Consider the following 27762-nt stretch of genomic DNA (forward strand, 5'->3'; position numbering starts at 1 on the left):
AAAAAATAAATCAAAATGTATCACCTAAGTTACCTGGTGGACATTTCCTTCCTTCACATCCATGTTCTAAGCTTTAGGAATGAGAGGTTTCTGAGCTTTTGATTTGTCCACATCATGTATCTGTAATCAGATTAAAGAATCACACTTGGTTAAAATTAACTGTATATACTTGCAGTTGTGTTAGGGTAGATACTCAGTTTGTCATTGTTTCTAGATGATCTGGGGAAAATCATTTAAATCTTTAGGGGTTTCAAAGGCCTACCATATGATAAATACCCCAGATTTTTTTACCTTGTTCCTAGAGAAACTGGAATGTCCATAATGGATAGTATTGGAATGAGGTCTCTTTGAAGTTTTTGAAGATTCCTGATACAATTTTCTTTTAGACCTGTGGCCTGTTTTGCTTATCAATTTGTGGTCATTTACATCAACTTTCATAGTTTGATTTATTGATCGTTGCTGTAGTAGTTGGGGATCTTCCGTTTCTGTGTCTGAATCAAAAATGTGCGGTTGTTTTTTTATTTTTAGTGACTTGTGGCCTCTTCCTAAAATTTGTGTTATATATTTGTTTGTTAAATTTTCTTTTCCATTCACTTGGAAGTCAACAGCACTGTTTATTACACCTAAACTGTTATTTGACATCTGAAATGCTAAACTATTAGACAGGTGTTTACTTTCATTTAAACTCACAGTTGATGATTCTCCATTAGAAGGGGGATATTTTATCATATTTTCACAGGACCCAGTGTTTTTTTCTTGTAGTCTAGAAGTCTTCTGATTTAAATTTCTAGCATTCATCTGAATGTTATGATTAAGTCTTTTTCTCATAGCTGGATCTAAATTCAGTTTGTCATTTTGCATCATGCTAGTTTTAAGTGAAAACAATTTAGATTCTGTAACAACATGCTGTTTTCTTTTCAGGTTGCCAGGTTCTAAGATATTTTTGTTCATTTGTAATGACTGATTTTTGAAAACTGGTATGAATTGAGGGGCAATATTATTCTGGGAACTAAAATTTGTGCTTTGAACTCGAATCTTTTCTCTGTTGGGCTTTGGTACTTCCAAATGTACTTCGGGTGCCTTGTCAGACAGGGATTTCTTTCTGTTCTGGAGAGCTTCTTGCTGGAGGTGCAGAGTTGAGGACACCCAGGGCTTCTTCAGATGGCTGCCAGAATGCTCCACCTTGTGGTCCATGACTACTGAACACGGTAAAAGACGCTCAGCCAGAGCAGGTCGTGTGGAAGGGCCCTGAGTCAGAGAGAACTTGAACATTTGTTTAGTGGTCAGATTAGGTGCCTTGACTTTGTTTTCCTGAAAGGATAGAGATTAGGAAATTTTTAAAATGTAAAAATGTTCTTAATGGAAAAGAAATAACATATAAAATATCAAAATAAGAATATAAAGTAACACTACTATAAAACAGAAAAAAACAAAAAAAACCAATGAGCTTTCTTGAGAAAACATGTACGCTTCTATGGTTTGCATCCTTTTTAAGATACCAACCTTTCAAGATATTTTAGATGAAGATATGTTCTACATTCTATATAAATCAACTATGAAAACTACAATTAGCTACCCACTGTCCTCCAAATAGGTCCATGCTGCTCTCGTTCAGAATGTCTTTCCCTCTTCTTTACATTCTTCCCCCCTCAACTTCCTAAGAATATGCTATCAGTATTTGTCACCAAAAAAATAGTAGTAAAAGGTGGTGTTCTTGTCTTTCAGCATGCATGTTCCATCACCTTATGTAGATACTAGATTCTTTGAGGGTAGGAACCATGATGTATTTATTCTTATATACTTGACATTTTAGAAAAGATTTATTTTAGAGAGTGCACAAGAAGGGGCAGGGGCAGAGGGAGAAGGAGAGGCTATCAAGCATACTCTCTGCTGCCCAAGGTAGGGCTCTATCTCATGACCGTGAGACCATGACCTGAGCTGAAACCAAGAGTTGGATGCTCAACCTACTGAGCCACCCAGGTGCCCCTATATTTCACATTCTTAAATCATTCACAGTTACTACAAAATTCTTGTTCTAAGAAATTAAATGAATGGAAGAGGTGGTTGCATCTATAGCAGGCCTTTAAGAATAAGTAGGGTTTTGACTATAGGACATTGGCTGTCTGTGTTTTGATCATTTTGTATTCTCATTGCCTAAAAGAGTGCTGGTACCTGGTAGCAATTCAACAAGAATCTGTCAGACCGACAAAGAGTCAGACAGCTCAAAGACAGCCAAGTGTTTAGTCTTTTTAAAAAAATTGTGGTAATATAGATAAAACATAAAGTTACCATTTTGACCATTTTTCAGTTCAGGGACATTGAGTACATTCCTTATTGCACTCCTGTTGTGTAACCATCACCATTATCATTTCCACCACCTTTTCTTCATTCCAAACAGAAACTCAGTAGTCTTCAACAACAATTCCAGTTTTCTCTCCTTGCAGCCCCCGGGAACCTCTATTCTACTCTCTAGGTCTATGAATTTGCCCTCTCTAGGTATCCTGTATAAGTGGAATTATACAATATTTGTCTTTTTGTGTCTGGCTTATTTCACTCAGCATGTTTTCAAGGTTCATCCATGTTGTAGCAGGGGTCAAAATTTCCTTTCTTTCTATGCCTGAATAATATTACACTATATAGAAATCCCACATTTTATTGATCCATTCACCTGTTGATGGGAGGTGTTTATAGTCTTTTAAAATACATATCTATTGAGTCCTAGAGTCCATAAAAGTGACATGTGACAATAATCTGAAACATGGGATAGGGAGTTCTTTTCTCATCCTCTGGCATCAAAAACAGAGTCACAACTTGAAATAAAATTTTAAAATTGCTAGGAATAATGTGCAAACCAGAACTGTATAAACCAGAACTGTATAAACCAGAACTCTCTCCACTACTGGAGGTTCAGTTGTTGAGTGGAGTTGAGAGGAGAGCTGGAGAGAGTTTTCAGAGATAAGAGTTATAAATAGGCAAAGAAAAAGTGAGTGATCCAGTTATTAAGCAGAATAAGTCACACTAAAACTTAGTGGTTCAAAACAATAATTAGGTCTTCTCTCTCACGATTCTGGGAGCTGATCTGGTTTAGTTCAGAGTCTCTCATGGGGCTGCAGTGAGATGACCCTGGGGCTGGTGTCACTTCCTCACTCACGTGTGATGCTGGATGCTGGCTGTAAACTGGACTAACTTCAGGCAGCCCCCTCATGTGGTCTGGGATCCCAGAGCAAGAGTCCTGAGAGAGACAACTTCCACCTAACCTAGTCTTGGAAGTCATGCAGCATCACCTCTGTCACAGTCCTGCCCAAACACAGGAGGAGGGAACAAAGACCCCTACCTTGCTATAGCATGAGTGTTGTCACTGGTCATAAGGGCATGTGGATGGACAATCTTGTGACCATCTTGAAATATGGGTGTACATGTCAGAAAGCATGCTGCCTCTAGCCAGAACCCACGTCATCTCTTACCACCCTCAAGCCTCCAATGTCACAATACAGGTGACCTACTGAAGGGCTGGTGCACTATGCAATGAAGCTGCACAAAAACCTGATGCGGACTTTAGAGAGACTTAAAGAGAAGATATAGTGGGAGATGAAGGAACTATGGCCTAATTCCTACTCCACACCAACTAACAAGGTGCCATAGTACATCCCCAGGGGTCTGAGTTGTCTTTCAGCCTTCACATACACTTTCCAAGTGTAAACATGGTTCTTGCTTCACTTCCACCTCTCCAGTCACGTGCCACCCTAAGCCTGAACTGTGTAGAGAACGGAATTCAGAAAAATATACTTCTGGCATACTTAAGTTGACATAATACAAAGTCACCATAGAGAACAATATTCTTTCTCCCACCCTGGCTATTTTTGGGAGAAATGGGAAGACTCCAAGAAAAATCTTGGGTGAGGTTTGAGTTGATGCTGAAAACAGATGGGGAGGGCTCACTTCTCATCTGTAGATTTCCCAAGTTGGAGGCTTATCCATGACAGTAAAGCAAGAAGTCACCTTACTTTACTTCCCCATAATTTTCAGAGGGCACAGAAGACCCAGCCAGGTTTCATGACCCTGAATGAAGGGATACAGAGGTTGACTAATGAATAAGAGCTGGCTTATAACCCCTGAAGATTTGCTAACCTGAATGAAAAAGCATTCATCAAAAATCGGTTTGTATTAGTTTGATAGGGCTATTGTAACAAGTATCATAATTGAGGGGCTTAAGCAACAGAAATGTATTGCCTCAAAGTTCTGGAGGCCGAAAGTCCAAAATCAAGGTGTTGTTAGGATTGCAGCCATGAAGAAAGTATCTGTTTTAAGCCTCTCCTCTTGGCTTGTAGATAGATGGTCATCTTCATATTCACATGATGGTATCCCTGCACGTGTGTCTGTCTCCAAATTTCCCCTTTATATAAACAATACCAGTCATCTTGGATTAGAGGCCCACTGTATTCCAGCATGACCTGATCTTAACTAATTACATATGCAATGATCCTTTTTCAAACAAGGTCAAATCCTGAGATTTGGAGTTAGGGCTTCAACACATGAATATGGGACAAGGAGGACACAATTCAACCCAAAACAGGGTTTGACATATACTTCTGAAGACAATGAAGAGGGGATGCAACTGTTCTTCTGAAGACTCTCTGAACAAGGGAGCTTAGAAGAAAACCTTATACGTCATCTTCGTCAAGATACCACCAACATCAGACCAATCCAGGTCAAGAAATGAATGCCCCTCTCTCCCCTGCATTACCCAGCTGTGACTGTGTGATGGATATTGGTGGACTGAAGTTCAACATCCATTCTTCCCTCCATCTAGTGTTCCTTCCTAAACTGGTGCCTGGAAATCTAAAATGGACATTTTTTTCCTTTGCAGTTAGGGTTCAGGATGCAATTTAGGATCAACTAATCAGACATACTCATACATTATTTGGAAGGAAGAAATAAGGTAAAGCCACACTTCTGCAGTTTCCCCTGAAAAGTTCAATTATTAAGGTCTTTGGTTTTTCAGTTGCAGAGTTAACAGAAGCCACGTATCCAGCTCACGATCTTTGTAGGTGTCTAGAAACAGCTTAAAGCATTCATTCTCCTGGATCATTTTAGGTAAATACACCAAATGCCCTCACCCCACACAGCCTTTTCCTGCACATAGATGCTATCATGGGGAGAAGAACAATTCTTAAATTTAAATGAAATTCTACCTCAAAGAGATGTTTTATCAGAAGTGACTGGTCATCTTAAAATATTTAGATAGACTTTTTTCCATTTGATGAAAAAAGGATTCAAGAACTAAGCCATTTTTTTGACTCCTGCATTTTATAAACTGTAGTAACTTTTAAACAACATATCCACTACTTGACATTCCGAAAGAAAAACTCATTCTAGGTAGATTTAGATGAGAATAGAATTACTTGCATTCTGACATAAAACTTATGTAGAATATGTGTCTGAAATATGTTTACATTCACACCCTGTTTCATCTTCATCTATCTCAGAAACATACATCTGATGAGAGTAACTTCCAAGGGCTTGTTTTGCCCTGTAGCCTATCGATGTATTATTTACTCATTCTTTCAACTTCTAAAATATAGTAAATAGCCAAAGGGTGAAACCTCTAGGTTTATATTCAAAATTTATAAAAAGACTACAAAAAGGACAATATAAACAGCAGATGAGATGATAAATAATTCATGGAACTAAAATACTTAAAGGGTCAACAAACCAAAGCTTTATGAAGTCATAACTCAACAAAAATCTTATATTTTACTACATTATTACCATTATTGTTCCAGGTGTCACTGGCAAATGTGGCTAAATTGACTTTTAATTTCTAGAACTTTACAAACATCTTAACATAACTTGGCACATTAACATAAACTGTAGAAGAAAACCAAAAGCCTTATCATGTATTTAGATGAATGGATGTCATTTAATGGAGTCCTAGAATTAAGGTAATGATTAAATGAAACTTGAGGATTGACCAAAATAACTGATTAAATGTGTTTTATCTATTAAAATCTGGTTCTGTGTATTGCACCACCTGAGTGTTTCTTGATTAAAGTTGAACCAGAATTCAGTTAAGCTTAGATCTAACCACAGGCTTGTAGGAAAGAGGAGGTTTAGAATATGTTAACTGCAAATGACATGACACAAGAAAGCAACAGTCAGATCCAGAATATGGGACGTTCTCCAGGGAAAATGGTCCAGTTTTTCCAGCAAATAACTGACATAAATAAAAAAAGGAAGGGGGTTTGGAATGTTATAGGATAAAAGAGACCTAAAAGATATAACAACCAAATGAAAATGTGTGGGCCTTGCTTGGATACGATTTAAACAAAGCCCCCTAAATCTTTGAGATAAACAGGGAATTGCAATATGGACTGGTATTAGATGATACTAAGGAATTATTGTAAATAATTTTTAAAAGTTCCTGTCAGATAGAGATGCATACTGAAGTCTTTACAGATGAAACAACATCGTATCTTGGGTTTCTTTTAAAATACTCCAGTTTACTCCCCACCCAAAAACTACATCAAAGAAGAGCTAGATGACAGGCATATGAGAGTTTATTATACTAATTTATTTATCTTTGAGAACTTCCATCAATTAAAAAAGAAAACTAGTTTGGTTAAGCACTCTTGCTAATTTAATTTTTTAAAAAGTTGGTTGAGTTTTATTAAATAGTCTGATCAATTTGTTTTTCACTTTTTAAACTTATGCTTTTTAGGCTGCATGAATCTTAGAGCTAACATGTGGTGTAGCAATAACAGGAACTAACATTTACTATGAGCTAAGTACTAGGAACTGTTCTGGGTATTATCTAATCCTAAAACAAAAAACAAAACACCCTGTGAAGCACTGTGAAGGACGCAGTGACATGCTGCTCAGATCCCCTTCACAAAAGGGCTGCTGCCCCCACTGCTGGGAGCTGGCCCTTGCAGGGATGCCCTAGTTCCAGAAACCTACCTCACCTATGGACGTGCCTATCCCTGGGTGGCCCAAATCCAATGACAGATGAAGGAGAGATTATAAAGGCCTGGCTATTTGGACAATGCAAAACCACCATGACGGGCTGTTTTAGCCTTAGAGCTCCTGGGAAGATTGGCCAAAACTACCTGGTACCTGCTTTGCTAATGACTTCTCCCTTTACCCCATCTTCTTCCATCTTCACCTTCCACAGGTGTTCCAAATTCAGTCCCCAATAAACATCATGTGCACTAGACTCCAGAGTCAGCTTCCTAGAGAGCCCAATTTGTGACAAATGTTATTATTAGCACCACTACCATGCCCCGTTTTACAAGAAAACTGAAGCACAAGGAGATCAAATAACTTGCCTAAGATTATGCACACAGTAAAGGTTCCTATAACCAGAGCTCTTAAACACAAATCTAAACTTTTCCCAATTTCATGACTAAGAATCTTCCTCTGGGTTTCAGTTCTAATTGTGCAATGTATTTAACTGCGTGGCTTTGGTTAAATTACTTGGATGCTCTGAACTTCAGTTTCTTCTGCAAAAAGTGGGAAAACAATTCTTTATTCCAAGATGATTAAGATGAAATAATACACGTAAAAGAAGCTGGCACACAGAGGCACTCAATAAAACTGAGTAGGATAAGTTCTTATTGTCAGGAGCAATACAAAGACCAGAATTTCCAATTAAGTGTTATTTTACCTTTAAGAAGCAAATTTGCACAAGTATATTGTCCAGATTCACTATTTCTAAAACAGACATGGGCTGGAAATAATAAGTATTCGATAAATATATCCAATAAAAGTGCATTATATAATGATGTATTTACTTCTAAATTCTCATATTTGGACTTGGCTAGTAACTACTAAAAATGTTATGTCTGGGCAAAACTTTAAGATTCATTATCATAAGGATGCCAGTTGGAATTTGTCCACTCACATTCTTTTTCTTTCTTTCTTTTTTTTTTTAAAGATTCATTTATTCCAGAGAGAGAAAGAAAGAGAGAGAGAGAGCAAGGGGGAGGGACAGAGGGAGAGAGAATCTCAAGCAGACTCCTTGATGAACGCCGAGCCTGATGTGGGGCTCAATCTCACAACCCTGGAGATCATGACCTAAGCCGAAATCAAGAGTTGGATGCTTACCAGACTGAGTCACCCAGGCACCCCTCGCATTCTCTTCTTAGGAAATGGCCTTGCCTATTGGCCCTGAATGTCTGTATAGGCTGCCATGTTTTTATATCATTTACATGAGGTGTCCTTGACGCAAGGATAGCAAATCCAAATACTAGCTGGGTGACAGATGATATAGCCTGGCCTGAAAAGATGAATGGGGCCTATCAGATCCTGGCTCTGATTTTAGTTGAGGATCAAAAAGAGAATGAAACAATTAGCATAGAAGCAAAAGCTGAAAAAAATGCCATAATCCATAGCAAGTCAACACCATGTGAAAGCTGAAATCATTGGAGCAGTGGAAACTAAAATAAACAGAGGACCTAGTCAAGAAAAAAAGATTGAGCAGACACAGAAATATTCATATAATTCATATTACAATTCAAACTGCTCAAATTGTTCAAACTTTTATCTTTCCCTTTTATGAAAACACACAATTGTCATTTACAAGAAAGGTCATTGTTGAAAATTTTAAATTAAATTCCTTACATTTGTTTCTCCAAAACCTCCCTTCCAATTTTATTATCTGTTGACAAAGAAATCTTATTCTAGTGAGTGTGAAGATAGGCCAGCATATTTTCTTCATCAGTATTGCTTAATTGCTGCTTCTTTTTTTTGGTAAGATTTTACTTGGCATATCATCTTACAAGGAAAATGTTATTGAATTAATTCAATTTATGTAAATGGAACTATACAAAGGCTTTTTGGATCAAGCAGACTCAAATGAAGTGGCAGTTCAAAGTAAACTTGGATTTGTATGAGACAAATGTTCCCAAACTGCCCTATAAGATCATATATTCATTGAAAAAAACTTTTAATGAACACCTATTTTGTACCAGGCAGTTGGCATAAGAAAATGAATATGATCACTGCCCTCCAGGAGCTCATGCCAAATTAGAAGAGACCAGTAAACAACTATTACTACAATGCCACAATAAATACAAAAAAGACAACAAACAGCAGTGATAAATGGTCAAGTACAATAACAAGTAACATTAAAGGAAACACTGAACTGAGAGAAAAGAATTCTAGTACAATGGGTTAGATAGTCCCTCACAGAAAGCAAGAGATCCAAGATAGGTGCACACTATGTCTTAGAGAGCTCAGTAGGGCATGAAATCTCTTACCTGTACATGAGGTTTCATTAGTTCTTGTGTGTAGTAGCATGGTTTAGTTGTCATCTTTATTGGAAAGCCACAGATATGAGGCAGTTTAGATTTTAAGTCTGAAATGAAACTTTTCAACACACCTTCCAAATCTACCCTTGGAAAGAACTGTATGGGCTGATTTCTGATGCAGCTGAGAGGGTATCTGAACAATGTTAAAGAATAGTAGAACAGTTTTTGTACTTAAGAGATAGCAATTTCTTTTTTTTCTTTTAAAGATTTATTTGAGAGAGAGAGAATGCATGCATATGCATACACACACACACACACACACACACACACACACACACACACACACACACGTGGGGGAAGAGCAGAGGGAGAGAGAATCTCAAGCAGACTCCATGCTGAGTGCAGAGCCTGACTCTGGGCTTGATCTCACAACACAGATCATGACCTGAGCTGAAGCCAAGAGTTAGACGCTTAACTGACTGCACCATCCAGGTGCCCCAAGATAGCAATTTCTATGGAATTAAAAAAGTATTACAATATTAACTGTTAAAAAGGCACACATAAATAAATCCTATTTCATATATTGCTTATCTCATATTTTCCAAAGCAAAATGTGTTTTATCACAGGGATCTTGCTTCATTCTCTTTTAACACTCAAAATCAAGACTGCTCATTGTGTCCTTCTTATAGAGCTTTCTATATAGACTGGCCGACTAAGATATTTCAAAACTAATTTATAAGAAAGACACTATGACCTTTAGAGATCACAAAAATAAGTGTTGATAGTAAACAATAGAGAGGTTGCATCTCCAAAAGCTGTAAAAATTCAATACAAAGAAACAACACATATAGAGTGTATTCAAGCTCCAAAAGCAATTCTTTTAGAAAAGCAGTTACTTTTTCTGAAGAAAAATATTCTGAGGACTTGGAATAACGTCTTTGCATCTAATGAAAGGGAGTAGTTGATCCCTGTCAACCTCAATTTTATATTAAGATTTGGGTTAGGAAGTGTAGCATGGAGAGAGAGAACACTATGACTCTTCCTTCTTGCAGTCTGAAACTCCAGCAGGTCAGAACACAGACACAGGAATGTGGAATCAGTACCAATTGTAATTGAAAAGTTTCACCTGAACACTCATATTATTAACTTATTTAAAATAATGGTAAGACAGATATTTTCTTAAATCATTGGGGTGCATTAAGTGCAAGTCAGATCCTCTAAATTTTGCCTGTAAAATTAAATAATCTTCCAAAGACAAAAATCTTTGTAAAAAGACTAATTCTTTTAATTTTACCCTTTCAATAATATCCAAAATACCACTGGAGGGAGCACTTGGCTAAGGAGAATCCTAAGATTTTCTTAGTGTCTAGTAGCAATCATGTGAACATTTTTCTATCTACTCTAAATTTCCTTTTGTTGCCTAAATTGTTGCAATAGTGCTTAAGAGAAAAAAAAAATCATTATTAAGCTCATTCTCAAAAAAAAAATAGAAAAATTCTAAGGAAAACAAAAAACATTCAAGCTGGGGAAAAAAAGTAGAGGGGAACGCAGTTTCATTGAGACATAGAGAAGTTTGAAAATGAGGACAACATGAGAGCCAGGAGTAAGACTGGATCATGAGGTTGGAAGGGGCTTCTGTTATAAGTGGTGTGTAAAAGGATATGTGAAGATCTTTCCTCCTATCATTTTGAAGTAGATGCTGCAGTATATTTTAGTATTTCCACAATCTTCTGGAAGTTTATAGCCATACTAAAAATTAAGAACAAAGCTGAAATTCTCTTAAGAGAAAGCTAAACTTAGGTTAAATTATAAGAAGCAAAAATCAAATAGCTTCTAACATAATATACATTTCTATTCCTTACCAGGTCATTCCAGTGCATCTGGAAATCTTCATATGAGTGAAAAGGACAGTCAGGGGGTATGGCGTGAAGAATTCTTATTATTTGTCCCCTTTTCATACTATGAAAAATAAGAGTTGATAAAATATTATGAGCCAGTGCTTGGATATAATTTAACTATATAATTTAATTTAGAGAATACTCAAAAAGATTTAGCCACTATCAATACATAAGTAATAAACTAATCATTTGCTCCTAGTTCCAAGTACACCATTTTATTAAATCTTAACAACCAGAATTGTTAGGAAAAACTAAATTGAATTAATGCAATGTGCCAGTTATAAACACAAAATAACGTTTAGTAAATGCTGCCATACAGAAGTATGCCTAGTAACTGTTAGACTTTAAGGAAAATTCTGTTAAGAGTTAAATGAATCGGAGTCAAATCTATGTTCCCTACCTACCTCTTCTCTGCTTTGATGATTAAATTATTATGCACATTCTGTTACTTAACGTTCTTTTAAAATTTCATCCCAATAGTCCTATTTATATGAATAACAAGCCATTTTTTTCCCCTAAAGACAGTTCAAACTTAAAACAGTTCCTATGAAATGATAATGAAACATTAATTATATGCACAATTTAAAAGGTTTTAATGATATTATTACATTATTATATTATATATTATTATATAATGGTTCATAATGAGGTATCTGGAAATTTTACTTTTGTAAAGACTATATTTAACAAAAGTGTAAGTGTATAATAAAATTGTTTTAGTAATTTGATACAGGAAATTGATGGCTTCTGTATGACATTTTTTAAGTTACAAATCGCTTTCAAAAATTGTTTCAAAAATTCCTTTATACTTCTGTATACATCGTTGCTGAAGCAAAATGAGAGAGAACTAACTATAACTTGGACCCATCCCAGATGATACAAACTGAAATCTCACCTTGGCAAAACGTAGCACCAGTTGCTTAAAATTGAATGTCCTTCAATGACAGCATTCTTGTCAGTATCAAAATCCTTTATAATACTCTGAGAAATACCAAATTCTCTTAGCTTTTAATAGAAATAAGATTTAATGTGTAAGTCCTCAAAAGAATTTGTCAAACAAAAAGAAACACATACATAGTCGATCACAAATTTTAAAGGCTTAGTTTAAGTTGGAGATACATAACACTTTACATAATGTAATCAATGTTTCAGCTCTCCTTATTTCTCTCTGTACAATATATCTAGTATTTCATGCTTTCTCTCATTTTCCAACCCTGAACCTCTCTCATACTTATTTCAACTGGTTTTCAACTTTTTGATTATGCTTATAGGAAATTGAATTCCTTCTAAAGGAAGGTATTTACATTTTGTAAGAATAGTGTCTTAATTTTTTATTTTTTTTTAATGGAGGATGAGTTAGGGAGTTGTTCCTCTATTTGGTCTTTGGAAAGGAGAGCACAGAGCCAATATTCTCCTTCTGTATCCATTTTCCATCTCCTGGAATGCTTTTCCTCTGGTCCTCAGGTGCCCTATCTGCAGGGTATTTAAGCTGATAGTTTACCAATCCTTTTCCACTTATGGTTTTCTTACCCTGTGGGGCATTTTAATACAGTGAATCAAAGAAAAGGAGAGACTTGAAGTATTAATGTCCTCCTAGGAGGATACTGTGTTAGGATCAGAGAGAATGGTTCATAATCCCTCATGCCCTTTTTAACCTATCATCATACAGCTTTTGGGAAATAATGTTCTAACTTCATTCTCTACTACTGTTTTTCAACAAACTCCAACTAAACTGGCCATTTTTTTTATTGCCTAGACAAGTCATAAATAACAATACACTTGCTTAAAGCACTGCCCTTACCCTGATTTATGAGTTCTACCAATAAGAGCCTTACAGGCCTAGAGCTAGACCCATCTCCTCTACGTTCAGTGACTGATCCTTCCCTGAATTCTAATAGCATTTATTAAGACTAATGGAAATGAGGGAGCAGGGCAGAGCAGAAAAACATGAATGCAGGAATAGGAAGATAAGAACTGCTGGTTATGTTGTGAGGTAAGAAAGCAAAGACAGAATGAATAAGGATTCATATTGTCCTGTGCACTGGAGAAAATTTGCCCGGTGGTATACTGTACTTAAGAGCTATGTTGTCTAATTTGTGACCTAAGAAAAGGATGGTCATGGGGCGCCTGGGTGGTTCAGCCAGCTAAGCGTCTGCCTTTGACGCTGGTCATGATCCCAGGGTCTTGGAATCCAACCCCATGTTGGGCTGTTTGCTCAGTGGGGAGCATGCTTCTCCCTCTCCCTCTGCTGCTCCTTCTGCTGTGTGTGCGTGCTCTCTCTCTCTCTGTCAAATAAATAAATAAAATCTAAAAAAAAGAAAAGGATAGTCAGTGCTGGGATGGCTGTGAATGTCAGGAAAGACTGACTGCAGGTGAATAAATAGATTGAGGGAAAACAGAACCTAAAATTGAATTCAGAGAGGGTAGGTATGTCCAGATATTCAGTTTATGGGTTCTCATATACAGTCACTTACATAGCTTGAGTTTATATCCTTCTGGCTATTTTCAACACTATTCAGAGATTCAAGCAAATTGCTGCAGAGATCTCCATGGTACCAGCACTTAATGTCTATATTGGTTTTTCTCAACATAGATTTTTTTGAAGACTGGCTAACTACCCAAGTGTTCACCATATGCCCCAAGAGAAAGTTAACCTCCTACATGTATTTACTTAACAAATATTTATAATGTGTCCTTTCCTGAACAGACCTGCACTAACAAGGTACTCAGTAAATATACCTTCTTCTTTATAATGCCAAGCTAAAGAATTTGGATTTTATTTGCTCTAGGCAATGTTGAGATACTAGAGATATTTAGGTTGGGGCCATCTGTTTTAGAACGAGAACTCTGTTGATACTGTGAAGAAGAATTAGAGAATAAATAAGGGGAAAGGCTGGAAAAAAGAAGGCCAATATGGAAACCATTTTAATAGTTCACACAAAAGAAGAGAGTTTAATTAGAGCAGCAGAAATGGAGAGAGAGGAAGAGATTTCAGAGACCAAGGTAGGCTATTAATGGCTGATTAGATGTAGGGAGTGAGATCCAAGGGTAACTCTGCAATCTGTAGCTGGTTAACTTATTGGCTATTGATGCCAGTAACCAAGAGCAAATACAAGGAAGAACAGAGTTGGGGCTAGTGAGGGTGACAAATAATTCAGTTTCAGGCATAACCAAGACAGAGCATCATCAGTACATTCATGTGAAAATATCTGAGAAAGGACAAATTGCTATTATACAAGAATATTTGGGCAGTAAGTGTACAGGCTTACCACTGGAAGAGTTGGAACCCTAGGGAACAGCAACATTTAAGGTGCAGTAAGAGAGGAAAAACCATGAATGAGTGGTAGGAAATTCTGGATAAAGCAGTTTCAGAGAAATCAAAAAAGGATATGATTTCAAGAAGGAAAGGGTAGAAAATAATGTCACAGTTCCAAGGTTTCAAATATGAATTCTCTCAAACATCTCCTTTTTTCCTGAACTCCTAAAGTCATGTGGTTCTTATGATACTTAGTTTGGTACTATATTATCGAACACTGTTGTTACTTTTTTCAGTACATAATAAATATCTATTCCTGTCAGGCTCTATGGGATGTACAAATTTGAGTCAAGAAACCTAAGGCTAGGTGAAGGAAGTATAATGCAGTGTGGCAGAAAGAATGGAGTCAAAAGAAAAACTTTTAAATCCTAAATCACTTTCTTACTACCTTTATGACCTAGAGCAAGTTACTTAACCTCTGTCCCAGCTTACTTAAGGGGAATGAAAGTGTAGAAGATAAACTGGAAAGGAGAGAAAGGGTAAACATCCTCCTCCTCACTTTTATTCCCCCCACCAGACCTATAACCAATACTAGATTTTGATAAAAGGAAAATTCAATGCAATTATCTTTTAGTCTATTTGGGGAACAAAGATAAATAAGGCAAAAACTAGACTCTCAAAGAGATCACAACTTAATAGGAACATAGACATGTATGAAACTCATTTTTATAACAGTCAGAACATGAAAAATGCCATATCAAAAATTTAGGTAAAGTGAGATTTGGAGGAGCTGATTATCGATTTTAATTTAGGAAATCAATTTAAATGAATAGAGTAAGTGTGTACTGAGTATATAATATTGAGTAGAAGATAGGAGTACATCTTCTCCATTTCTGGTGTTTGCTTCCATGTTGAGAAAGCTCTAACACATACTTCTGATGTCTCTCTGCCCTTCCACTCATTCCTCCCTAGGGTAGATCAGGTGACTTATCTGGCTGATAAAACTGGGACAATTCCTTCTTCCTCTTGGGAACTGGCCTGCTGGCACAAGGTAGTGTACTGCATCCTGTCATATGGGGAACGGTGTCTGATCTCTCAAGGGAGCCTGTGGGTTTCCATTACTCCCACAAGTAGCAGGGAATCTACCTAATTCTACGGTTCAGATAGGACATATTCTCTAACAACTGTTTTTTTTCCATAATAAACAGTGTGACCATATATCTATTAAAATAAATAAAATGAAGACCAAACTTGAAAATCCCTTAAGCAGACAAAACCAGTTAAGCACATAAGTAAAACCTAATCCAGCTCATTCTATAACACAACTGAAACTTCACTTCGATTATTTCTTGTAAATGCCTCTTAAAATCATAAATAAAACTTAAATTGTTTTCCAAAACAGAGTAAGACAATCAGTTTTAACTAATCCCCTGTCATCTGGAAAACCCCATTATTATAATGAATCATTATAAAGATAAAATAGCTTCTACATTTTCATTATATAAACTGTCCTGCAACAACACCCTTCCGAGTTTCATTACACTGTTAGTTTGAAGACTCTTGGTTCACAAACTATTCTTTTACGTACAATAAATTCAATAAATACAATTTTAACTGATCTGATTTTATTTTTATCATACCCCAGTTCATATATGTTGCGCCAGTATCCCCTTAGGTTACTGTCCCTTTCACTCTCAAAAGTATCCATTTGGGACCATAAATTATATTCTCATCCTAGTAATAAAGACGGTATTCTGATCTCTATATGTCTTATTCTTCTTTGTCAATCTCTAATTGATTCAAAACTCAGATATATAAAGCACAAGTCTCATCTGCAGAAAATTCAAAGGACAGTAAGACATGGTATTAGTCCTTAAGAAGCTTATTCTAAAGTAAACTGGGGATATAAAAATGAGTATAATTCTAAACATACACCTAAGTATATGAGCATGGTGCAGAATAGAATGAAGGTTTAAAAGAGGTTGGGAGGTCACAGTGGGTCCAAGCCTTAGAAAGGTTCCTCAGCAGTACAAGATATTCATGTCATGCTGTCCATTCCATTTATTTTTATGCAGGTCATTTTCCCTACTGGCTTATACAATTCCTGAGGGCCAGATAGTAGAGCCTATTTATTTTTGACTTGTCTATTGCCTCAACATAGCAGGTAATCAAAAAAATTAAAGAGAAATATGAATGGAATAGCATTGGAGCTGGCCCTTAAAGGATGGGCAGGATGTATAGCTAATGAGAGGGTCACTCTAAGCAAAGGAGGAGTCATTTGTCTCAACACGGACACCACTGACACTTCAGGATGGATAACTCTTTGTTGGGGTGGAGGTGGGGTTGCTGTCCTGAGCACTATAGGATTTTTTTTAGCAGCATACCTAGCCTCAAACCACTAAATACCCCTCCCCCTTTTTAATAACCAAATTTTTCCTCAGACTTTACCGAATGACTCATGGGGAACAAAGTCATTCATTTCCTTCTCCACCCCCCTCTACTGAGAACCACTGTCACAGAAGAAGGAAAACAATATTTATTGAGTTACTATTAATGTGTAAGTTTCTACGCTGGGTGCTATGGGAATTAGTAAAATAAAAGACATATCCTTCTAAGAAGGCAAACAGTGTTACGTATTTTTTTTTACAAATATAAGAAATGCTACCAGAATATTAACAAGGGGATATTACATTTAGTATGAGCTGAAATAGTGTCTTTAATATTGGGAGGTGAGAAAAGAGGCCAGAAGTAAGTGCTGAGGCAGGGCAGGGTTGTGGAGACTCTCCACTGCCATTTAAAAAGATTTTTGAGCAAGAGAATAATATGATTAAATCTGTGTCAGGGGCGCCTGGGTGGCTCAGTTGGCTAAGCATCTGCCTTCAGCTCAGGTCATGATCTTGGGGTCCTAGGGTGGAGCCCTGAGTCAGGTTCCCTGCTCAGTGGGGAGTCTGCTTCTCCCTCTCCCTCTGCCCCTCCCCTCTGCTCATGCTCTCTCTCAAATAAATAAAATCTTTTAAATAATTAAAAAAAAACTGTGTTAAACTGACGTTTTGAGTAAACAGATTTGGAACAGTATCAACATATCAAGCATTTAATAATATGGATTTTGATAATAAAAAACCCTTCTTATCACTCTTGTTAAAAATTAAAACCTACTAGCATGTTGGTAATAAAGTATATAGTAAATATAGCAAAGTTAATTATAGAAATCAAAATATGTGGTACCTCAGGTAATGGCAGTCTGATTGTGTAAGCTTCTATACTTAGACAAACTTGACTTTCAGTTACATTGATGTCTAATACTGAAAATAAAATATTTAACTGTGAATTTTCTGGAATTATTACTCCATTTTATTAATATTTTAAGTAACAAAAAATAACCTTAACTTTATTTATTCACATTAGAAACTCAATTAAGAATATGTATTTTGTCCTCACATGGTAAAATTTTAAAAAATCACCATATAATGTTTGAGAGTCTGCAGATGAGACAGAGGCCTGAAACAACATGGATATATGGGCATGTATGTATTGGGGGACCACAGGGCAAGGTTACAATAAGAACAATGAGACATCCCACAGTTAGAACAATTCAACAAGTACCTTTTACAAGCCTGATTTCTATTTACATGTGAAAAATGGACACTGTCTTCTTAAATCGGGAGAGGTGCCATGCCAAGCTCCTAACTTCATAGTCTTTTCCTAACAAATGCTCATCAATATACCAGCAGATACAATACAGATCTCATAGAGCCCCAAGGCTTCTACCTTGCTTTCTCATAATTAGAATTACTTATACAAGTCAGAGAGTGGTTATCCTGGGAAGGGGTAGTACCTGAAAGAAAGCATGAGGGATTCCTGGGGTCCTGGTAATGTTCTGTTTCTTGATTTGAGAACTGGTTATGAGGATATGTTTAGTCTGTGAAAATCCAATGAGCTATACACTTAAAATTTATCAGTTCTGCTATAGAATATTACATTTGGTAAAACTAAAAGAAAAATTCTAACACAAGAGTGAGGAATTTTTCTCTTCTAAACTTTTATCTTTAACCTCTGACAGCTATAGTCTCTTGACAGTGTCTGGGGATGAAACTGAATTTCTGTAATGAACCCATTTGTCCAGAGCTAGAACACAGTGACTGCCGTGTCCAACTTAAAACTAGTGCAAGGAGGGCAAATAGGCTTCAGCCTGAAAGTCAACTCAAATTAAATAGTTGTGGATTATAAGTGCTAGCTCAGGATTTAAGGCTATGCCCAAATTGTGGTGAAAGCTACCATGACTGATTAATGTCTACTTGGTCTTAGGATTCCACTTGTCTGCTATCTGTGGACTACTGTTTAGGAACAGGTCTACTTGAACAGCCATGCTTATCTATGAAAGAATTAGACCATACTATAAACTGTGTATTTTAGGTCATCTTTGTCTCTTTAGACAATCTTTTTTTTTCTCTTTTAAGGAAAAGAAGAATTATGTTCTCATAAGAAATACATCTTTTACCTACAACAGTACTAAAGAATTTTCAACGAGTCTGGAAGCTATACATTACAAATGCCTGCAGAATTTAACTTCTTCAGAGTAATAATTTCAATTAAGTAGAGAAATTAAAAATATAGATTTTATTCCAATTACGAGAAGTAAATTTTTTTTTCTCATAAATAAGAATATATATTGTGACCCAGAGATGATGTCCTGGGTAAAATTGTGATTATAATAATACCTGATTATATTCTGATAATCATCAAGATTGTAACAACCCAGCAATTTGTAACATTGTTTTCTTTAATGACTGTTAACCATATTAATGTTTTATCTATTGACTTATGCATTTTTACTTACCAACAGCACTTTGCTTTCCCATCTGAGAAAGAAATTCTCTCCCTTAAAAAATTCATAGGGTATGCCACATTATTATAACTTATAAATCATGCTTAATAAATACAACCTTTTTATGTTTAATTATCAAAGCTAAGGAAAATACCTTAAAATGCAGTTTTACACAAAGGAATATTTAAAGACAGTTCAGAGAAAAAAATATAACCACTCAAAAAGTATCTTTTCAATTAAAAGGACAGAAATATCCAATTCTTCCTTCTAACATTTATTTCCTGGCATCAAGTACTTAGAAAATGGTCAGACCTCAACACAAAATCCAGAATAGCCTTTTGGTTCCAACCATTTTTGGTAATTTGTATTCATTTTTATTATAATGCTCTATAACTTATATTTATTCCTTTGTAAACATCAAGTATTACATAATTTTTAAAAATTCTTTGAAAAAACATCAGCAGGCCTCTGGATACCATCCTAAGTAAGAAGATGACATTTATGTTGTTGTGGACTTGCCTGAGAAGGCTTAGCTGGGGCTATGCTTTAAAAACTATTCCCTAAAAATAATGTATCTTGAAATTTAAAACAGATGCACAGAATAGAAGTAATCTAGTTCAGAAACCCCCAATGACTGAAAGATATAAAGTCACCTTGCACCAAGAGATGACCAGTTTTATTCCAGGCTGGAGCAAGTCTAGCTGTGAGTGAATATGAAAGGCAGTTTTGAAGAATTACAGGAATTACTCTTTGTGGAGCCTCTACCTAAACATATTAAAGAACAAAACACAGACAAATTTACAGCAATTGGCATGTCCTATAAACTCAAAGAAAATGTGTGTTTAGATCATCACCCAAAAACCTGTGTTATTTTGGGTATCAGTTACAGTCATCACTACAGCTAATCCTATCTGGTTCTAAAGTTAAATTATTGTTAAAACATATTCGCTTTGAAACCATGAAGACTATCATGCTACAATGGCCAAATTCTTCCTCCTTATCCCGTCCCAATAAGCCTAAAGTTTTAGAGCTCCTGTGCTAGGACCCTACACTATACTTTGTATTCTGCTCTGCACAGAGGAAACCAGCCCAGAACTGTATTATAATTTTCATTGTTGTTCACTCTAGTTCAACATCAGAAAACAATTACTTACATGTGCACACATGAAACCAGCAGACTATCTCTACCGGTAGAGAATTTTTTTTTTTTTTAAAGATTTTATTTATTTATCTGAGAGAGAGAATGGGAGACAGAGAGCATGAGAGGGGAAGGGTCAGAGGGAGAAGCAGACCCCCCGCTGAGCAGGGAGCCCGATGTGGGACTTGATCCCGGGACTCCAGAATCATGACCTGAGCTGAAGGCAGTTGCTTAACCAACTGAGCCACCCAGGCGCCCCGGTAGGGAATTTTTTTAAATCAAGACTTTTACTTCTGACTAATAAAAAGCAATAGGATCCAGATTTATCCTCCCACTTGAGGTAACTAAAAAACTGAGCAAGTTACATGAAATGGTATTTCACAAGACTCTGGACATCTAGCAAGAAAGAAGAGCAATCCTTAAGAGATGGAAATCCTACAATTACCCCCCACCCCCCACCCCAGCATCTCGATTAAAGAGGGTTTCTAGGCTGTGGTGCAGGGAGGCAGAACCCTGGAAGAGTCAATGGGCTGCCTTAGTTGAGGGGATAGCTGAGAGTCCAGGAGGCCAAGGGAGCTAGTTTTGGGGGCAAAATATTAGACGGGGTAGAGCTGCACAGAGAGTGAACTCTGAGATCAGCAGAGTCCATCTTGAGTCATCAGCTGAGTATGGATTAGCCACATGCATGTACGGAAAATACCCAGGGCTAGGGAAAGAACAAGGTTTTCTTCTATACAAATATCCTTACAAATATAGTCCAAAAGAAAATGCTGCCATTGCTGCTTTTAGCAAGATATGCAGAGAAATGAGAGAGCCAAGGAGAATTGTTTCCCAATATTATTCACCCTTCATTTTTGTACTATTTTGGTTTCTGGTGAATTTTCCCAGGATACAAGTAACTAATTTGTTGGCAGTGAAGAGGATCAAATCTGTTCAATTTGTTTCATAGATATTTTAATTAAGGATGCTATCACTAGGACTTCAAGCAGCAGGATGAAGCCAACCTGTAACACTAACCTCAAACATGAACCCAGGGTCTCCCCAGGCCTAAACAGCTGAACAAATCCCATAAACTATCAGGATCTTCCTTAGAAAGCCAAATTGTTTTCTCCTTGATTCTGTATTGACTTTCGGCTTGGACTGAGGCATTAACCCAGATACAGTAGAATGTATCAGCATACATTCAGCCTTGGCATACAAGGAGGAAATGTAGGGCAATTCTGTAATCCATAACCATCCTGATTCATGACCTGGATGTCTTTCAGGGCAAAGATGGGGTCATTGACCACTGCGGCTAAAGACAGGGCTAACTTTTGTACCATGTTTTCTCAGTAACTGATACAAAAGGTAGATAGAAAATAAGAATATAGTAGCTTAACAACACTATCTACTGCTGTGACCCAATTAACATATATAGACTACTTGACACAACAGCAGAATACACATTGTTTTTAATTAGACAAGGAATATTTACTAAGGAAGATAATATTCTGGGCCATAAAACAAGTCTCAATAAATTAAAAAACATTCAAGTTATATAAAACATGTTCTCTAGCCACAATTAAATTAGAAAACAATAGAAGGATCCTTGGAAAATCCCTGGATATGTGGAAACTACGTAACACACTTCTAACTAACCCACAGAAAGGAAATCAAAGGGGAATTAGAAAGCATTTTGAACTGAGGAAAATGAGAACAAAACACATACATAGGAGGAAATTTATAGCACTAAATGTATCTATATTAGAAAGGAATGTTCTTGAATCAATGACCTCAGTTTCCACCTTAAGAAACTAAAAAAAGAAGAGCAAAGTAAACCCAAAGTAAGCATAAGAAAGTAAATAATAAAGACGAAAATGAAAAGCAATGAGATACAAAATAGTAAAACAACAGAGAAAATCTACCAAACCAAAAGCTTGTTTTTTGCAATCAATAAGCTTGCTAAGCCTCTAGCAAGACTGATTAGGGAGGAAAAAAAAGACAAGACACATTACCAATATCAGGAATGAGATAGGTGACATAACTACAGATTCTACAGCAAAGGAAATTAAGGGAGTATTACAAGCAACTTTATGTGAATAAGTATAACAAGTTAGGTGAAACGGACAAATTCCTTGAAACACATAATTTGAATAGTTCTATCATCTATTAAAGACATTGAAATTGTAGTCAAAAACCTTCCCACAAGGAAAATGCCAGGCCCAGATAATTTGATTGGTGAATTTTACTAAGTATTTATGGAAGAAATAAAAATTCTATACAAACTCTAAAAACTAAAAAGGTGGTTCTTTTACATGCAAAGCAATATCATATGAGAAAGATATTTTAATTTTTGTTTGCTGACAAAAGAAGTTGAATACAAAATCATTATAAATAGTATTTGCAATTATTATCCTTTAAAAACTTACCTTAGCTCCATATTTTTCAATATAGGCATTAAGTTTTCCAGCTTTATAAAATGGTATCTATAACAACAAATCAATAAAAATCCACATTTATAAAAATTACTTAACACAAATATATTATTAAATAATGCAATACATAAAGAATTTAAACATTTAAACATACAACAGCCAACCCATCATCAGGCTATCATCCTAACAGCTTCTATTTCTTGGAGAAGCAAGTGATAATCATTCTCTCCCTAAAATAGAATCTGTGGGTACATTCTCAAAATGAGGAAAAGCCTTTCTGAGAGTGACATGAATGTAGAAAAGGAAAAGGCTAATAAATTTCATATAATATTTAACACCTTTCTTAATAATAAGTTTCTAGGCACGAATAAGGAAAATGGACACAAATATAACCTCAAGAGAAAGTTCAAAAGACCAAGGTGCTTCAACTAATCAATTAAAGAAACAGAAATCAAAGAAGATATTATTTTTAACCTAACAGATTGGCAGATATGTAAAGGTTGTTAATGCCCAGTGTTTATGAGAATGTGGAAATACAGAGTCTCTCAATACACTATTAAAATGCTATCTAGTACAAGCTTTTCAGAGAATAATTTAGCATTACCTAGATTTTAGTTCAAAATGTACTGCAATCGCACTTATAGGAATTTAAATCATAGAAACTACCAAATAAAAATAATATAATTTCAATGATGCTTTCTGAAGTCTTGTAGTAGTACAACTAGAAACTCAGATGTGCATTAGAAAATATTATTATACACCCATATAATGAAATATTTGACAGCCTTAACAATTAATAAGATGTATGTATTGAAACAGAACATCCAGGAGAGGCTGTTCAAGGAGAAATGAAAGGCAAGTTTCAAAATACTATGTATAAAAATCCAATTTTCTACTTTAAATATTTTCAAAAAATTTATAGTATGTAATATCTTTGTAAGAAAGCAAAACACATTTTTAGATGGCTACTTTTCTTTTAATATTCTTGCTAAGATTAAGATGCTTGAATTTACTAGAACTCTGAAACAATGTCCTCCTTGTTCCATAAAGATTTGCAGGTAGAGAAGAATACAAATAAGAGGTAGTAGTATTTACTTGTCCGTCAACAGCTTATCTTTCTTAAAAATGATATCAAGAATGAGAAAATAAAAGATGAATATATAACCATATAACATAGAAGAAAAATAAAGGAACTAAAGATTTTTTGATGGCTTGTTAGTATTAATAAATGTTCATTTCACTGAATTCTGAAGATCTAAATTCTCAGAATATGAGGATTTTCAGAAAGATTTTTGACAAAAATCTCAGGATAATATAATTTTTATAAAGATTTTTAGCATTTCATTATTATTCCCAGTGACATACAGCACTGGGAAATTTGTTTCTCGTTGTAATTTTATTATGTGTAAATTTTTTTATTTTGTTTTTTTTAATTTTTAATTTTTTTTAAAGACTATTTGTTAGAGAGAGAGAGAGAGAGAGAGAGAGAACACATGCACAAGCAGTGGGAGCAGCAGGCAGAGGGAGAAGCCGGCTCCCTGCTGAGCAAAGAGCCCGATGTGGGACTCAATCCTAGGATCATGACCTGGGCCGGAGGTAGACGCTTAACTGACTGAGCCATGCAGATGCCCTTAAAATTTTTTTTAAATAAAATTTCCAAATTAAAAAAAAAGAACTGTCGGGGTCTTGGGTGGCTCAGTCAGTTAAAGATCTGCCTTCGGCTCAGGTCATGATCCCAGGGTCCTGGGATCAAGCCCCATGTTGGGCTCCCTACTCAGTGGGGAGTCTGCTTCTCCTTCTCCCTCTGTGTGTGCGTGTGCAAGTGTATGCATGCTCCCTCTCTCAAATAGATAAATAAATATTTGGTGGAAAAAAAGAAGAAGAGAAATATCAAGTTTAAAATAAGTAAACCATTGATCTAAATTCTTTAAAAACAATTGGAGATACGTTGGGATACGAAACTTCTTCCTTTATATTAAGTGGAATTCTAAAGAATAAAATATTAAAAAAAGATTAAGCCCATGCTACCTTAAAATTATGCTATAATTTTACTATTCATTAATAGTCTTTATCTTAGCCTTTGTGACAAAAAGCTAAATATTAAATTAGAACCACAAAAATGAATTTTAAACATCAGGTATATCGAAGTTAAAGTCTATAAATGGTTCAAACTACAACACAAGGTAATTTGGCTTCAGAAACCACCTTCAATTTGAGCTAAAATTAATACTTGAATTATTGTTTATCAATATTGCTCCCAATAATAAGTAATAATACTTCATAAAATTTTAAAATACTAACCGCCATCACTACCCAAATTTGGCTTAATATTCCAGGCACAGGTGATGTAAGAATATCTTGGTGTAAATACAGCAATTGCCTGTGGAGATGAAATGTACAATTTTAAAGTGGACTTGCCCTCTGTCTGATTTTACTTTATCAGAACATTTTGAAAATTACTTAGTTCTATTCAAAAGTTTACATTTTTTCTAGGGAAGGACTGTGTTATATAGACTTCTGTATCCCTCCCCACGCTTAACATGGTAACTTGAACATTTAGCCACTCAGCCAAGATTTAAGACTGTTACAAGCTTTCAGATATTGATATGAATATTGTCCCTGCATCTTAGTTTCCCAATCTCTTTCATCCGTGAACCTAAATTCTTCATTTAAAACTCCATTTCTGTCCAAATAGAGATTTGAAGATGTCTATATATTGTTAAGAATCCAGCTCTTCTAACTTCTGTTTTCCTTTTTTTAAGTGGTAGTCCGGAGGTACTGGAGGCAAGACTCTAAGGATTCATCTATCAGTGAAGTCATCAACTACTTCAATGTTAGAACTACTGACTAGATGCTTTTCCTTCAAAAAGGCAATTTTTTCCAAACCTAAATGAAGTGAGTAGTGGTTTCATTTTAGCATCCAACAGCCAAATGAACTCACAACAAAAATCACAATTCAAATTATCATCAAGAATTTTGTTTCAAAGATCAAGGAAAAGGTGGATAAAACGCATGAAAAATTTCAAAATTAATATCAAGAAAACAAACTTTAAAAAATAAGAGAGTGTGCGTGGTGGGGAGGGGTTACCTCAAAAAGTAAGATGGGCCAGTCTGTTTCTGGTCAGAACACTGGTGCAGAACCAGGTGCAGCAGGTACTTGGTTTTGCAAGGCCTGCCTTTGTCTAACATAGCTAAGCCTCTCCTCAATCTGTTCCAGCCTCTGTCAGTTACTGGGACAGTGAATCAAGACACCTCACTCTGTGGCCATGGCCACCCTCAAATTGAGGGTAAACAGCAGAAAATCTCAGGTTTTCCACCCACTTGTTTCCAAAAGGAGTCACAGGTAAATGTCCAATAGGTATCAAATGATACCTTAACACAAAGGGTACAGGCTCCCGGATGTACTTTATTGGGAAAATATACAATGGGGAGAAGAAAACTTTTGTAAATAAGAGCAAAATGGGAAGACACCCCAAGAGTGTTTTCCTTATTTCTGGCTCCTAGCAATCTTGTGTTTGTTCCTCTCCAAGAAATTCAGTTACAGATATAACCTGTATTCTAAGAGTCCTTCTTTGAGTGACTCAAACAATTTAAGGGACTAATACATGGTGGGTTCTTAGCAATCATGGAGTTATACTTTAGGCTTCAATCAAGCTGTTTTTCAAAGAATATCTTGGGTCAGACATTTCAAAACAGCTCTTTGAGAAATACTCTTCAGAAATCATCTTATGTTGACCCACAAAATAAGAAACTGCATTAATCTAAAATGTTTACAGTATCTCCTAAAGTGTCCATAAACAGTAGGTACTCAGTAAATATTTATTTATTAATTTCTACCTCTAAGTTTTTACGAACCTGATTTATCAATGTCCGTAAAAAATTTAAATTAAAAAGATCACACAAGAAGTCACAAATATAAAAACTGAATAACGTTGGCATTCAAGCTCAAATATTTTAAGTCCTTCCCTAAATATAATCCAATATACCTGGTCAGAACAAAACTGAATTCCTGTATTTAAAATTATATACACAGATTAAATGGAAGAGTATTTTGTTTTAAAGGAGATACTTCTGAAACAGCTCTTAAAGATCTCAAAAACTTAGAAAGCCTTACTTATAGAATGGATTTTTTACCTGCACATCTTCATTTGTATACTCCTAATCTCAGTATCCGCCACCTCATTACTCAGTATTATCCTGACAGCACAGAGTTTGTGTAAATCTGGAGGTGTGATGAAGAACAGTGACTGCTGCCTAGAATCATTCATATTTTCCTGTTGACTGAATGTCTCAGCTATCAGGCCTTTAAAAATAAACAAACAGCAGTAAAATGGTAGTAAACTATCTTATCAAAAGGGTTTTAATACCAACCCATCACAGAATATTTGATATTGTGTTAGAATAAGACAATAAAAACAAATTAGCAGACTTTAGCATTTAAATATCACTAACATTTTGCCCTTAAGAATTGTTTAGCCTAGATGGCTCAGTTGGTTGAGCGACTGACTCTTGATTTTGGCTCAGGTCATGATCTTAGGGTTGTGAGATCTAGCCCAAGCGGGCTCTGCACTCAGTGGGGAGTCTGCTGGAGACGCTCTCTCCCTCTGACCCCCTTTCTCCCCTACACATACTCTGTCTAAATAAATAAAATCTTTAATTAAAAAAGAATTGTTTAACCTGCTAGAACTTTGTTACAAATTTTATTAAGATGTAATACAAATAACCTCCAATTCACCTTTTTTTTTTTTTTTTTTTTTTAAGAATTTATTTATTTATTTGACAGAGACATAGTGAGAAAGGGAACACAAGTGGGGGAGCGGGAGAGGGAGAACCAGGCTTCCCGCCGAGCAGGGAGCCCAATGTGGGGCTCGATCCCAAGACCCTGGGACCATGACCTGAGCTGAAGGCAGACGCTTAACGACTGAGCCACCCGGGTGCCCCAATTCACTTTTTTTATATTATCAAATTCAATGGTTTTTAGT

At 35.9% G+C, this 27762-nt stretch overlaps 1 protein-coding gene across 1 annotated transcript; it reads right to left on the reverse strand.

The window, feature by feature from the left end:
• Positions 1–258: 258 nt before the first annotated feature.
• On the reverse strand, positions 259–27072 carry C13H18orf63 (chromosome 13 C18orf63 homolog). The gene is made up of 11 exons (XM_036122327.2): positions 26915–27072; positions 25082–25160; positions 22775–22831; positions 19882–19993; positions 19241–19282; positions 17629–17705; positions 12043–12152; positions 11112–11208; positions 10913–10998; positions 9258–9441; positions 259–1311 (listed from the first exon to the last, which is right to left on the reverse strand). The coding sequence occupies exons 1-11, from the start codon at positions 27046–27048 to the stop codon at positions 259–261; spliced, it is 2031 nt and encodes a 676-aa protein (XP_035978220.2). The 5' UTR covers positions 27049–27072.
• Positions 27073–27762: the final 690 nt, after the last annotated feature.

This window comes from Halichoerus grypus, chromosome 13, assembly GCF_964656455.1.
Source record: "Halichoerus grypus chromosome 13, mHalGry1.hap1.1, whole genome shotgun sequence".
Taxonomy (NCBI): Eukaryota; Metazoa; Chordata; class Mammalia; order Carnivora; family Phocidae; genus Halichoerus; species Halichoerus grypus.

Excerpts from the sequence above, each read along its gene's own strand:
- C13H18orf63 (XM_036122327.2), bottom strand. The coding sequence starts at position 27,048 with ATGAATGATTCTAGGCAGCAGTCACTGTTCTTCATCACACCTCCAGAT. Across the intron at positions 25,161-26,914 it reads ATACAAATGAAGATGTGCAG|GCAATTGCTGTATTTACACC; the intron begins GTAAAAAATCCA and ends TCATCTCCACAG. Across the intron at positions 10,999-11,111 it reads AGATGCACTGGAATGACCTG|TATGGCTATAAACTTCCAGA; the intron begins GTAAGGAATAGA and ends CTTAATTTTTAG.